Source organism: Ochotona princeps, chromosome 24 (genome assembly GCF_030435755.1).
Source record: "Ochotona princeps isolate mOchPri1 chromosome 24, mOchPri1.hap1, whole genome shotgun sequence".
Lineage (NCBI taxonomy): Eukaryota > Metazoa > Chordata > Mammalia > Lagomorpha > Ochotonidae > Ochotona > Ochotona princeps.
Window position 1 is genome coordinate 27201858 of NC_080855.1, and position 11117 is coordinate 27212974.

Consider the following 11117-nt stretch of genomic DNA (forward strand, 5'->3'; position numbering starts at 1 on the left):
CTCTGCTGGCTCCTTGTCAGGGAGAACCCAGCCAGGGGTCTGTGGTCGCAGCCCGGGCTCAGTACTCAGGCTTGCCTCGCCCTCCCCCCATGCATCACTGCGGAACCGGAACTGCTGTGCGTCCTGGGGCGATGTGCATCGCCAGGCCCGAGGAGGGTCCCAGTGAGGGGCAGGGACCCCCCCTCTCTAGGACCATAGGTCCCTTCCCTCCCCTCTTGGAGGTCACGTGGCCCGCCGCACCCCACGAGGCCGGTCACGTGGTGGCGCGCGCCGTTGCCTTGGCAGCCACTGCAGCGGCCTGGCCTGCGGGGGCGGGGCTGGCGCAGGCGGGGCCCGGGGGGACCCTGCGGGCCGGGCGGAAGGAGGGAGGGGGCCGTGCTCGGCACCCTGGCCACAAGGCCACGCGGCCGCGGAGCCACCCCACGGCCGCCTGCCGGGAGCCAGGGCAGCTCCGGTGAGTGCTAGCAGAGGGTGCGCGCCCACCCTCAGAGCGGAGGATTCGGGGAGGGGAAGCGCGGGGGTTGAGGGAAACAATCCACACGCAGTTAAGGTGGAATTGGAGCAAGGACCCTTGGCTGAGGGAACGGTGACTTCTCTCAGGAGCCGCCTCAGGATGGGGCGGAAGGAGAAGAGGCTGGCTGCTGGGCAGGGTGATGGGGGTTGGGCCAGGTAATCCCTGGTGGGGGATCCCTGGCAGGATGCCACCAAGAGGACTGGGGGATGGGGGGTCGCCTGCGGTCCCTAGGGCTTCCTCAGAGGTGCGGGTGGAGGTCCCCCCCCCCCCCCGTGATGAGCCACTCGCTGTTGCCTGTGCCCCAGATGTTTAGAGGAAGTCAGACTCCTGCCGGTGGAAACCCTCGGCAGGCCTGTGGAGGGGGGCTGGCACCCTGCCTGGCAGGCCACACATGGCGGCCCATGGCAGCCGGCTGGCCAGGGGCACGTCTTTTGGCATAGGTGCCACCTGGAGGAGATTTGGGCTCCATCGTGCCCTCCAGCCCCCAGCATTAGCTGCAGTGTGGGGCTCAGCCACTGCTCCCCTATAGGGCTCCGACCCAGGCCCCGCCCCGGCTGTGAATCCCATCCTGAAGGAAGTGGCTTCTTTATCTTCAATTCTGCTATGCCATCCCATCCTTGGACATCTACTGGGCCCTGGCCACTCTGGGAGGCTGTCCTCAGACCTCCACTTTCAGGTTGTCACCTGGTCTGGCTCCCTGCTGGTCTCTGAGCCACTCTCTCTTTCACCCCATGCATCTCCCCGACTGTGGAGGCCACCAGGTCCTTCTCTGCATTGGCCTGTGTCCCTTGGGCAGGCAAAACCCATTCTGCTCCCATGCACTCTTTCCTCATGTCTACCTTTCACCATGACTCTGTCTCTGAGGGGCTTCTATACACAGCTTCCCATTGCCCCCTGGAATGCCATGGTGGCCATCCTACACCTGTGCCTGCAGCTAGCTGCCTTTCTGCCCCTTGGGTTCCTCCACGTGGGTAGCCACAGGCCTTTGAGGGTGATCTCGGCTTACCTAGTCTTCCCCACCTCTGTCCCTTATAGTGCCTGCCCCCCTTCTGCCCTGGCCCATCCACCACAGCACTGAAGTTGCCAGTCGCCAATTTGTCACTGTCCTCACTGGGCGGTGTCCATCTCAGGTGCCCCGTCCTGGGAGCCGGATGCCATGGAGACCCAGAAGGAGCCTCCGTGTCTGCCACACGCTGCCTCTGGTCTCTGTGATCCCCTCAGGCCCAGCTCCATCACACACACACAGGGAGAAGAGGGAGACTAAAGTGTCTTTCCTCCTTGGTGATGTTTCTAGTCATTTGGCACTAACCAGCCAACAGGTTAGTGAGGTGCGTTTCTGTGACGTTTCTCCAAGGGCGGTTCCCGTGATGCAGCATTTGCTGGCTGCAGGTGTGGGTGGGGAGATACACCCAGGCACCCAAGTTGGCAGCCCTGGTGACTCTGGCCTGGCTGAGAGATCGGATAGTGCATCAAGCTTCCCACCTGCAGCATCCAGCGTCCTGTCCGGCCCTTCCAGAGTGGGCACCTCTCAGCTGCTGTCTTTAGTTACCCACCCATCCCCAGCCTTACTCCTCGGCACCAGAAACATCCAGTTAATGGGAAGCAGTGCCTCAGGTGGGCTCCCAGGGGACCCCTGAGGCCAAGTGAACTGCAAGGTGCCTGTGCCTTTGGGCATCCCGGTGGGTTAATTAGTCCTGAAGTGTGGCCACCCAAGCTGGCTCTGGGGGTCATAGGATGTGGCCCATCCCCACATGCATTGGTGGAGATGTAGGTCTGAATTCTCCCAGGTCCTGCTGACAACCGGTCAGTGCTGTTATCCAGCCAGGTGTCTGCCGGCAGCGGACCCAGGGTCCCCAAGCCCTTAGTCCCCTCAAATGGACACATGTCAGTTGGTGGGTTTCCTTTCTCATTTTCAACAGGTTTCCGCTGCAGCTGACAAGGGGCTGGGCCTGAGTTGCATAAGCTCAATTGCTTAGCAGGAACTGCGCAGATTAGAATCTGTGGGGCTGGAGCAGCTCCTTGCAAACACCTGGGGCACAACCTGGCCCAGGGGTCCTGTGGGAAGCACTTCTCCTTTCTGGAGAAGATCAGCATGAAACTTGGGGCTGAGCTGAGAGTCAAATGTGAGTTTTGTACCATGAAGATCATCCCTCCAGCCCGCTCTTCCTGAAGGCAGGGCGGGCCTCAGGATGCCACTGTACTCCCGCAGCCTCCCTGAGCAGCAGGTGGCAGATCCCAGATGGGCACAGGAAGAGCTTGAGGACCATGGAAGGGAGCCGTGCCACCTGTGGCCCAGCCATGTGCAAAGCAGACTCCACCTGTCCAAGGCCAGGTGGGCTGGATCCCCCTTCAGGCTGTCTGAGCATGTCTCCTTCTCCCCACAGCCTGGCTCCCACCATGAGCGCTGAGCTCAGCGTGCCTGCGGACCCCTCCACCCCGGCCTGCTCTGAGCCTGGCCACAAGGGCATGGATTACCGGGACTGGGTCCGCCGCAGCTACCTGGAACTGGTCACCTCCAACCACCACTCAGTGCAGGCACTGTCCTGGAGGAAGCTGTACCTGAGCAGGGCCAAGTTGAAGGCCTCCAGCCGAACCTCAGCCCTCCTCTCCGGCTTCGCCATGGTGAGTACAGGAGCTGCCCTGCCAGCCATGCCAGCCCCATGACTGGTGTGCGCTTCAGGGTTGATCTTAGAAGACAGCTTTGTTCCTAAGAGGCTGGTGGGAGGGACCCCCGGGGCTCCAAGGCCCAGAGCCTCACTCTGTCTGGCCAGGAGCATGGGAGGGCCTACAGCTACCTTATCTCAGGGACACCCATGTTTGGAATTTTGAGGGGTTTGAGCAGGGAATGAGGGGTCAACTGGAATTAGTGGCCCTGCAGGGTGGCAGACTGGCATACCTGGCTGGCCCCCTAGCTCCTGCCTTCCCTCTATGCCATCCCCCAGGACAAGAGGCAGTGTGGGCCAGGGGTCATCTCCACATCCCTGGGTAGGGGGTGCAGGTGTCAGGACCCCCCACTCCGCCCTGGGGTGATGTGTTCAGAGGGGCCACAGGGGCTTGCCTCTGCACCCTCACAGCAAAGGTAGTGTGATTTAGGGACAGAGGCTACGCCCCCAGGGCCCTCAGATCCTGCTGTGTCACCGGGATTGGCCGCCCTCAGAAAAATGAGGTTCTCTGTGGTCAGAGGGCAAGCCAGGACCAGCCGAGGCCGCGTAAGCTGGAGGGCGGTGCATTTGCCTTCAGGTCTGTGGTTGAAAGCAAAGGCCTTTTTGTTTTAAATGTGATTACCACTGTGTATAATCATGTGGTGCATGACTTTGGTTCTACCTGTGGTCTGCACCATGTTCAAACGAACAGGGCAGGAGTTGAGCCGAGCAGCTGAGGCCCTGGTCCACGCCCATGTCCCCTCCCGGAGTCCTCAGGGGTGCCAAGGCCTCGTTCCCAGCTTGGTCTTCTGACCACAGCTCCCTGGGAGCAGCCATGACCAACCATATGGGAAGCGCCCCCAGAGATCCTGCTTCCTGGGGCACCCTGGCCCAGCTCTGCCCATTGTGGGCATGTGGGAGTGAACCAGGGGCTAGGGGCCCGCACTGTCTCAGGTAAATAAATAAAATGGAACTTAAAAAACTACAGTGTTTTCCCCAGCATATATATATATATATATATATATACACACTATATATATATATATAGTTTGTTTGTTTGTTTAATTTATTTATCTTATTGGAAAGGCAGATTTTCAGAGAGAAAGAAAGACAGAACAAGATTTTCCATCTACTGGTTCACTCCCCAAATGGCTTCAGTAATACGAGCTGATCTGAAGCCAGGAGCCAGGAGCTTCCTCTGGGTCTCCCACAAAGGTGCAGGGTCCCAAGGCTCCAGCCCGTCCTCCACTGCTTTCCCAGGCCACAGGCAGGGAGGAAGGAAAGTGGAGCAGCCAGGACACAAACTGGTGCCCACATGGAATCCTGGTGCTTGAAAGGTGAGGATTTAGCCCCTGGGCCATTGCACTGCACCCTGGCCAGGATTCTTTTTTTTTCTTTTTTTTTTAATTGGAAAGGCAGATATACAGCAGAGATGAGGAGAGAAAGAGAAGATCTTCCATCCAATGGTTCACTCCCCAAGTGGCCGCAACAGCTGGAACTGAGCCAATCAGAAGCCAGGAGGCAGGAGCTTCCTCTGGGTCTCCCACACGGGTGCAGGGTCCCAAGGCTCTGGCCCGTCCTCCACTGCTTTCCCAGGCCACAGGCAGGGAGCTGGATGGGAAGCGGAACTGGATGGGAAGTGGAGCTGCCGGGATTAGAACCAGCGCCCATATGGGATCCCAGTGTGTTCAAGGTGAGGACTTTAACCGCTAGGCTATCATGGCAGGCCCTCTCTTCTTTCCCATGTTACTGGTGTGTCCTTGGCACCAGCAGCTTGAAGAAGTCCCTGACCTCTTGCCCTCTTCTAGAAACCAGCGTATGTGCACCTGCTGTGTGACACCAGCTCAGGTGTCATTCAGTCTGTGAATGGGGAACATTAGTGACAGATGCACATGGTCAGACTGCTGCAGGCAAGGCTGCCAGCTGCAGCACCAGCATCCAGCACGGGTCTCCTGTTCAAGTCTCGGCTGCTCCACTTCTGATCCAGCTCCCTGCTAATAACCTGGGGAAAGCAGCAGAGGCTGGCCCAAGGGCTCGGGCCCTGCACTCACATGGGAGACCTGGAAAAAGTTCCTGGCTCCTGGCTTCAGCCTGCTCCAACCTCAGCTTTTGCTGACGTTTGGGAGGAGAGCCAGCAGATGGGTGGAAAATCCATCCCCAACTCTGTCTTTCAAATAAATGGTAAATACATATTTAAAAAGGAAACCACTGGTGTGTGCTTGCAGGTCTTCGGCCAGAGCGTAGCAGCCAGCCTGCCCTGCTGATCTCCTCTTTGTGTCAGCTGGACTTTGATTAGTAGTGAGTGTGGGCGCCAGCCCAAAGGCACCACCCACCCCAGATCCTTCCCTGGACGCAGCAGCACGGTGCCTCCAGGGCCGCCCATGAGTTCTGCGTGGGCACAGGCACGCCCACCATCTGGCTGTGCGCTCCTACAGGCTCTCGTGTCCCTGCCTCCTGCCTTGTAATCCCAAGATGCTGAGTAGCTGGCAGCACCTTGCCTCGGGCCCCATCCACGGTGTGCCAGCCAGCCTGCAGGGCCCCGTGGGATCCGTGGAAGGACACCCACCCTTAGCCAGCGTCCGGCAGCAGCTCTTTGCTGTCTGCTATTTTAGAGACTGAAATATTTACATGAAAGAGCAGCAAGGAAGAGCTTAGATAGTGGATCTGCTGGTTCCTCTTCCTGATGGCTGCAACAACAACCAGGCCCAGGCCATGTCCAGCTCCCCCACGTGGGTGGCAGCAGCCCAGGCATGCGGGCTGTCATCTGCTCCCTCCCCAGGCAGAGGACGCGGAGCTGGATGGGACGCAGAGCTGCCAGGACTGAAACCAGTGCCATGTATGGGGAGGCCGGCAGCACCTCGGGCAGCCTAGCCCACTGTGCTGCGAACATGATGCACCTGTGTGTTCTTGGCTTTTCACTAAGGCCCCAGCCATTATGGCTGCTGAGCTGTTTGTGGGGCTCTGGTCCCCCAAGAACACCATGTGCTTTCCCATTCACCAGTTTTGTCAGCAGTCCAGGCCAGAGGCGGGGCTGGGCCCCTAGCTCCCAGGAGGGTAATCCCTGAAGGAAGTTGCGAAGGAGTCAGTTTGTCACTGACTCCTGTTTTTTTAAGTAGACGGCAGCTTGTTCTGTTTTAAATTTTTACGCATTTGAAAGGCAGAAAGAGACCAGAGCTCTTCCATCTGCTGTTTCACTCCCTAAATGCCTGCAACATCCAGGGCTACACCCTGCACAGGGTGAGGCGGTGGGCCGACAGGGAGCAGCAAGGCTTCTGCTGGGAGCCCGGGACCCACTCCAAGCCCCCCGAGTGTGTGACAAGGACCAAGTGCCTGCACCCAGGTACACAATGGCAGGGAGCTGGCAAGCAGGTGCAGGCAGAGCAGGGGCCTGAACACAGGTACTCCGAGTTGGGGACACAGCGGCCTACACAGTGTTGGAACTGCTACATCCAACACACACCCCTTCCTCACAGTTTTTGTACAAAATCAGGGATGGGGCCCAATACAATAGCATATTGGCTTAAGTCCTTGCCTTGAACACACCGGGATCCTATATGGGTGCCGGTTGTAATCCCGGCAGCCCCGCTTCCCGTCCAGCTCTCTGTTGTGGCCTGGGAAAGCATTCAAGGACGGCCCAAAGCCTTGGGACCCTGCACCCGTGTGGGAGACCCAGAAGAAACTCCTGGCTCCTGGCTTCAGACTGACTCAGCTCCAGCCATTGCGGCCACTTGGGGAGTGAATCAGTGGACAGAAGATCTTCCTCTGTCTCTCCTCCTCTCTGTATATCTGCCTTTCCAATAAAAATAAATAAATGGGCCCAGCGGCGTGGCCTAGCGGCTAAAAGTCCTCGCCTTGAATGCCCCGGGATCCCATATGGGCGCCGGTTCTAATCCCGGCAGCTCCACTTCCCATCCAGCTCCCTGCTTGTGGCCTGGGAAAGCAGTTGAGGATGTCCCAAAGCTTTGGGACCCTGTACCTGCATGGGAGACCCGGAAGAGGTTCCTGGTTCCCCGCATCGGATCGGCGTGCACCGGCCCGTTGTGGCTCACTTGGGGAGTGAAACATCGGACAGAAGATCTTCCTCTCTGTCTCTCCTCCTCTCTGTATATCTGACTTTCCAATAATAATAAAATCTTTAAAAAATAAATAAATAAATAAATATTAATTTAAAATCAGGGATGGCACAGATCTGTTAGGCAAAAAACCAGTGGTAGAAATCATCTGCCTCTACCTTCTTTTACAAAACAAAACAAAAAACTATTTGAGAGTTATAGAGGAAGAGAGATGAGAGAACTTCTGTGTGCTGGTTCACGGCCTCCATGCTTGCAGTGGCCAGCGTGGGACCTTGGGCAAAGTGGGAGCCAGGAGCGCAGGTCAGGTCTCCCAGGTGAGTGGCAGGGACCCAAGGACTGGAGCCACTCCTGACCTCCCGAGACCTGCATTGGCGGGGGCCAGGGTCAGAGGTCAGAGGTCATCCCATTCTCCCCCGCAGCCATGGCCACTGCAGCACGAGGCTGAGAGCCGACTTTTCCTGCGTGCTTTCCTGCGCCCTTGCTCGACCATTCTGGGTCCTACCTTACGGGCACTAGGCAGTGGCTGCTGGAACATTCATGGGCCTGGTGTAGGCCCTCGTGGGGACAGTCCCCGGTGCCAGGGTGGGGTGGTGGACTGGGAGGGCACCATTGGGTTGGTGAGAGGGTGGAGTGTGGAGAACCTGGGAGGACTGGACTGAAATGTCCCATTTGCTACTGCAGCCGCCAGGCGCTGGGCTGAAGCCAGGAACCCCGAACTCCATCCTGGCCTCCCTGTGGGGGGCGGGGTTCCACGTTCCTGAGCCTTTAACCTGTTGCCCCCCAGATGCCCTCTGGGAGTACCAGTGCAGAGTGGGACCGGAAGCAGAGCCAGCTGGGAGCAGACAGCCCGGGGGTGCCCTGGGAGGCCCAGCACCCTGGGAGCCTGGCTGTGGTGCTGGCAGCAAGGCCATGTGCTGCCCAGGCCCTCACCCAAGAGGTTGGAGTTCAGCAAGACAGATGCCCCCGTTTCTGCCAGGGAAGCACCCAGAGGGGAATGGTCTCCCATGTGAGTGCAGGGTCTCAAGCCCTTGGGCCATCCTCTGCTGCTTCCGCAGGCCAGTAACAGGGAGCTAGATCACAGGTGGAGTAGCCAGAACTCAAACCAGTGCCCATTCAGTATACTGGCACTACAGGCAGAAGCTTAACCTACTGCATCACAATGTTCGCCCCTGAAACATTTGAACAGCCAGGGACTGGCAAGGTGGTACAACAGGCAAAGCTGGCAGCCCTCATCCCAATATCCCATGAGAATGCCAGGTTCGAGTGTCGCTGCTTCCCTGCCCCAGCTCCCTGCTTATGTGTCTGGAAGGTAGCAGGTCCCCTAGCACCCAAGCAGGAGACCAGGTTCGAGCTCTTGTCTCCTGGCTTTGGCCTGGCCCTAACCTGGTTGAAGTGGCCACTTGGAATGTGAACTAGCAGGGGGACATTCTGTTTCTTTCCTCCCTCCCTGTTGCTATGCCTTTCAAATAAATACATCTTTAAAAAAAAAAAAAGTACCCTCCTGAGGCTTCAGCCCAGCCCAGCCGTGCCCCTCTGCCCTGCAGGTGGCCATGGTGGAGGTACAGCTGGAGACGCAGTACCAGTACCCACGGCCGCTGCTCATCGCCTTCAGCGCCTGCACCACAGTGCTGGTGGCTGTGCACCTGTTCGCGCTGCTCATCAGCACCTGCATCCTGCCCAACGTGGAGGCCGTTAGCAACATCCACAACCTCAATTCCATCAGCGAGTCCCCGCACGAACGCATGCACCCCTACATCGAGCTGGCCTGGGGCTTCTCCACCGTGCTCGGCATCCTGCTCTTCCTGGCTGAAGTGGTGCTGCTGTGCTGGATCAAGTTCCTGCCCGTGGACGCGCGGCCCCAGGCTGGCCCCCTGCCGGGCCCTGGTGGCCACACCGGCTGGCAGGCGGCTCTGGTGTCCACCATCATCATGGTGCCTGTGGGCCTCATCTTCGTGGTCTTCACCATGCACTTCTACCGCTCGCTGGTGCGTCACAAGACCGAGCGCCACAACCGTGAGATCGAGGAACTGCACAAGCTCAAGGTGCAGCTGGACGGGCACGAACGCAGCCTACAGGTGGTGTGATGGCTCTCGGGGCCCCGCCAGGCAGCCCAAGACCACAGCTGGCCTCCCGCCTGAATACTGATCACCTAGGTGCTGCCCCCCGAAAGTGAAACTCCGGTGAGGTGCGAGACTGTGGCCAGTGCACTCGGGCTGAGTCAGGAGGTTCCAGTTTAGGCGGCTGTAGCTTGAGCCTCGCTCCCAGGTAGGCTTCCCGGCAGCATTGGTCAGGCAGGGGCATTGCAAAGACCCAGGGGCAGGGCTGTGAATGCAGAGGAGCCGCAAGGGGATGCCCCAGGGCTTGGCAGCTGATGGGCAGTGTGTCCAGTGGAACTACAGCAACATGACGGGACACAGGAATAACGTGGCATGGTGCTTCCCTCCCAGCCCTGGGAAGAGCAGGGTAGCCTGGCTGATGGCATGAAGCCAGAACCTGTGGCATACGTCAGTGTGGCAAAGGAGCCTGAGGGACTGTCCCCAGGGCCAGGCAGGCATGTCTGGGCATCCACATGAGATGTCCACCAGACACCTTGGCCACACTGACTTGGCGCAGTCCCCAGGTAGAAGGGTCCCACTGTGCAGTGGCTCTGTCTTTTGACCACACAGTAGCGCCTGGGCTGTGTCAGCCATGGCAAGGATCTAGGGGCTTGTGTGGAGGACCTGGGGCAGTCGGTCAGGGCCCAGAGTCTGTCTTGTGTGACCAGGCCCAGCTCTGCCTTCCCATGCCATGTCCCCTGCAGACATCTGCCAGCTGGCTCCTGGCACGTGCCTTCCTGATAAGGTGCATCTGAGTTAACGAGCTTGCCCTGCCGAGACCTGAGCGCAACCAGAGCCTGTTGGGAGATGCGGGAGCCACCTGGCAGGCGGGGGTGGGGAGGAGCAGAGGGCAGCAAACCACAGCCTTCATAGTTGCTTCCTGGAGTCTAGCCTGGGTTAATAGTGTGCCAAGGTGCAGCAGGCCGAGCTGAATTGGTACAGGCCTGCCCCAGCTTCCCACAAGCAAAAGCAGCTGGCACTGCCAGAGCGTGCGCCCTGCTACACTCAGACGCCCTAGAAGGCAAGGGTTTGTCTTCTAGAAACAGCCAAGTCAGAAGGCTGGCAGTGGACAGACCATGGAGGACATCTGTGGCCATTGCCTGCCCCGGCCATTCACATGACCCCTGTTGATCCCACAGGGGGCGGGGCCAGCATGGGCCTCTGAAACACTGGCCCTGGATGGAGCTGAATAAATTGGTGAAAGACACTTGGGGTTCTTTATGCTATTGGTGGGATGCCACCAGGGCAGGGCACGTGTTGCAGCCACTGGCCCTCCCCTGGTGCGTGAGCCCATCACCTGTCGCTGCCCTGTTGGGGTGGCGCAGGCTTCTCCCTAGCAGAGGCAAGTGGGCTCAGATGGGCTGTGAGCTGCCCAGTGCAGAGTGCAGCCAACAACACAGAACTGGAGCAGTAGCCACATGTGGGCAGTCCATCTGACACACTCAGGAGGTCCTGGAGGCCTCCAGGAGGGGAGGCACTCAAGCTTGGGTCCCTGTGGTCATGGGGCCAGTGTCCAGGCCGTCTGCATGGCAGCCACCTCTAGGGGCCACAAGGAAGCCCCTGCTGTACCAGAGAGGAGCCGTCCAGCACGTCCAGCCTAGAGATTCCCAGGGGTCAGTGCACAAAGCAGCACTTCCCGTGGTATGGAGTGTGGGGTGCAGGGATGCGGGGTGGCCTAGAGGCCTGGGCTGGCACAGAGGGGTTCCAGTCTCAGCTTCAGACACGGGCCTGGGGCCGCCACAGACCACAGTGACTCCCTCCACATGTCCTGCACGTCGCTGAGGGGCCAGTG

At 59.1% G+C, this 11117-nt stretch overlaps 1 protein-coding gene across 1 annotated transcript; it reads left to right on the forward strand.

Annotated features, from left to right (window-relative positions):
- The first annotated feature begins 280 nt into the window (after window positions 1-280).
- Window positions 281-9367, forward strand: ORAI2 (ORAI calcium release-activated calcium modulator 2). The gene is made up of 3 exons (XM_004586975.2): window positions 281-454; window positions 2899-3136; window positions 8774-9367. The coding sequence occupies exons 2-3, from the start codon at window positions 2912-2914 to the stop codon at window positions 9311-9313; spliced, it is 765 nt and encodes a 254-aa protein (XP_004587032.1). The 5' UTR covers window positions 281-454; window positions 2899-2911; the 3' UTR covers window positions 9314-9367.
- Window positions 9368-11117: the final 1750 nt, after the last annotated feature.

Excerpts from the sequence above, each read along its gene's own strand:
- ORAI2 (XM_004586975.2), top strand. The coding sequence starts at position 2,912 with ATGAGCGCTGAGCTCAGCGTGCCTGCGGACCCCTCCACCCCGGCCTGC. Across the intron at positions 3,137-8,773 it reads TCCTCTCCGGCTTCGCCATG|GTGGCCATGGTGGAGGTACA; the intron begins GTGAGTACAGGA and ends TCTGCCCTGCAG.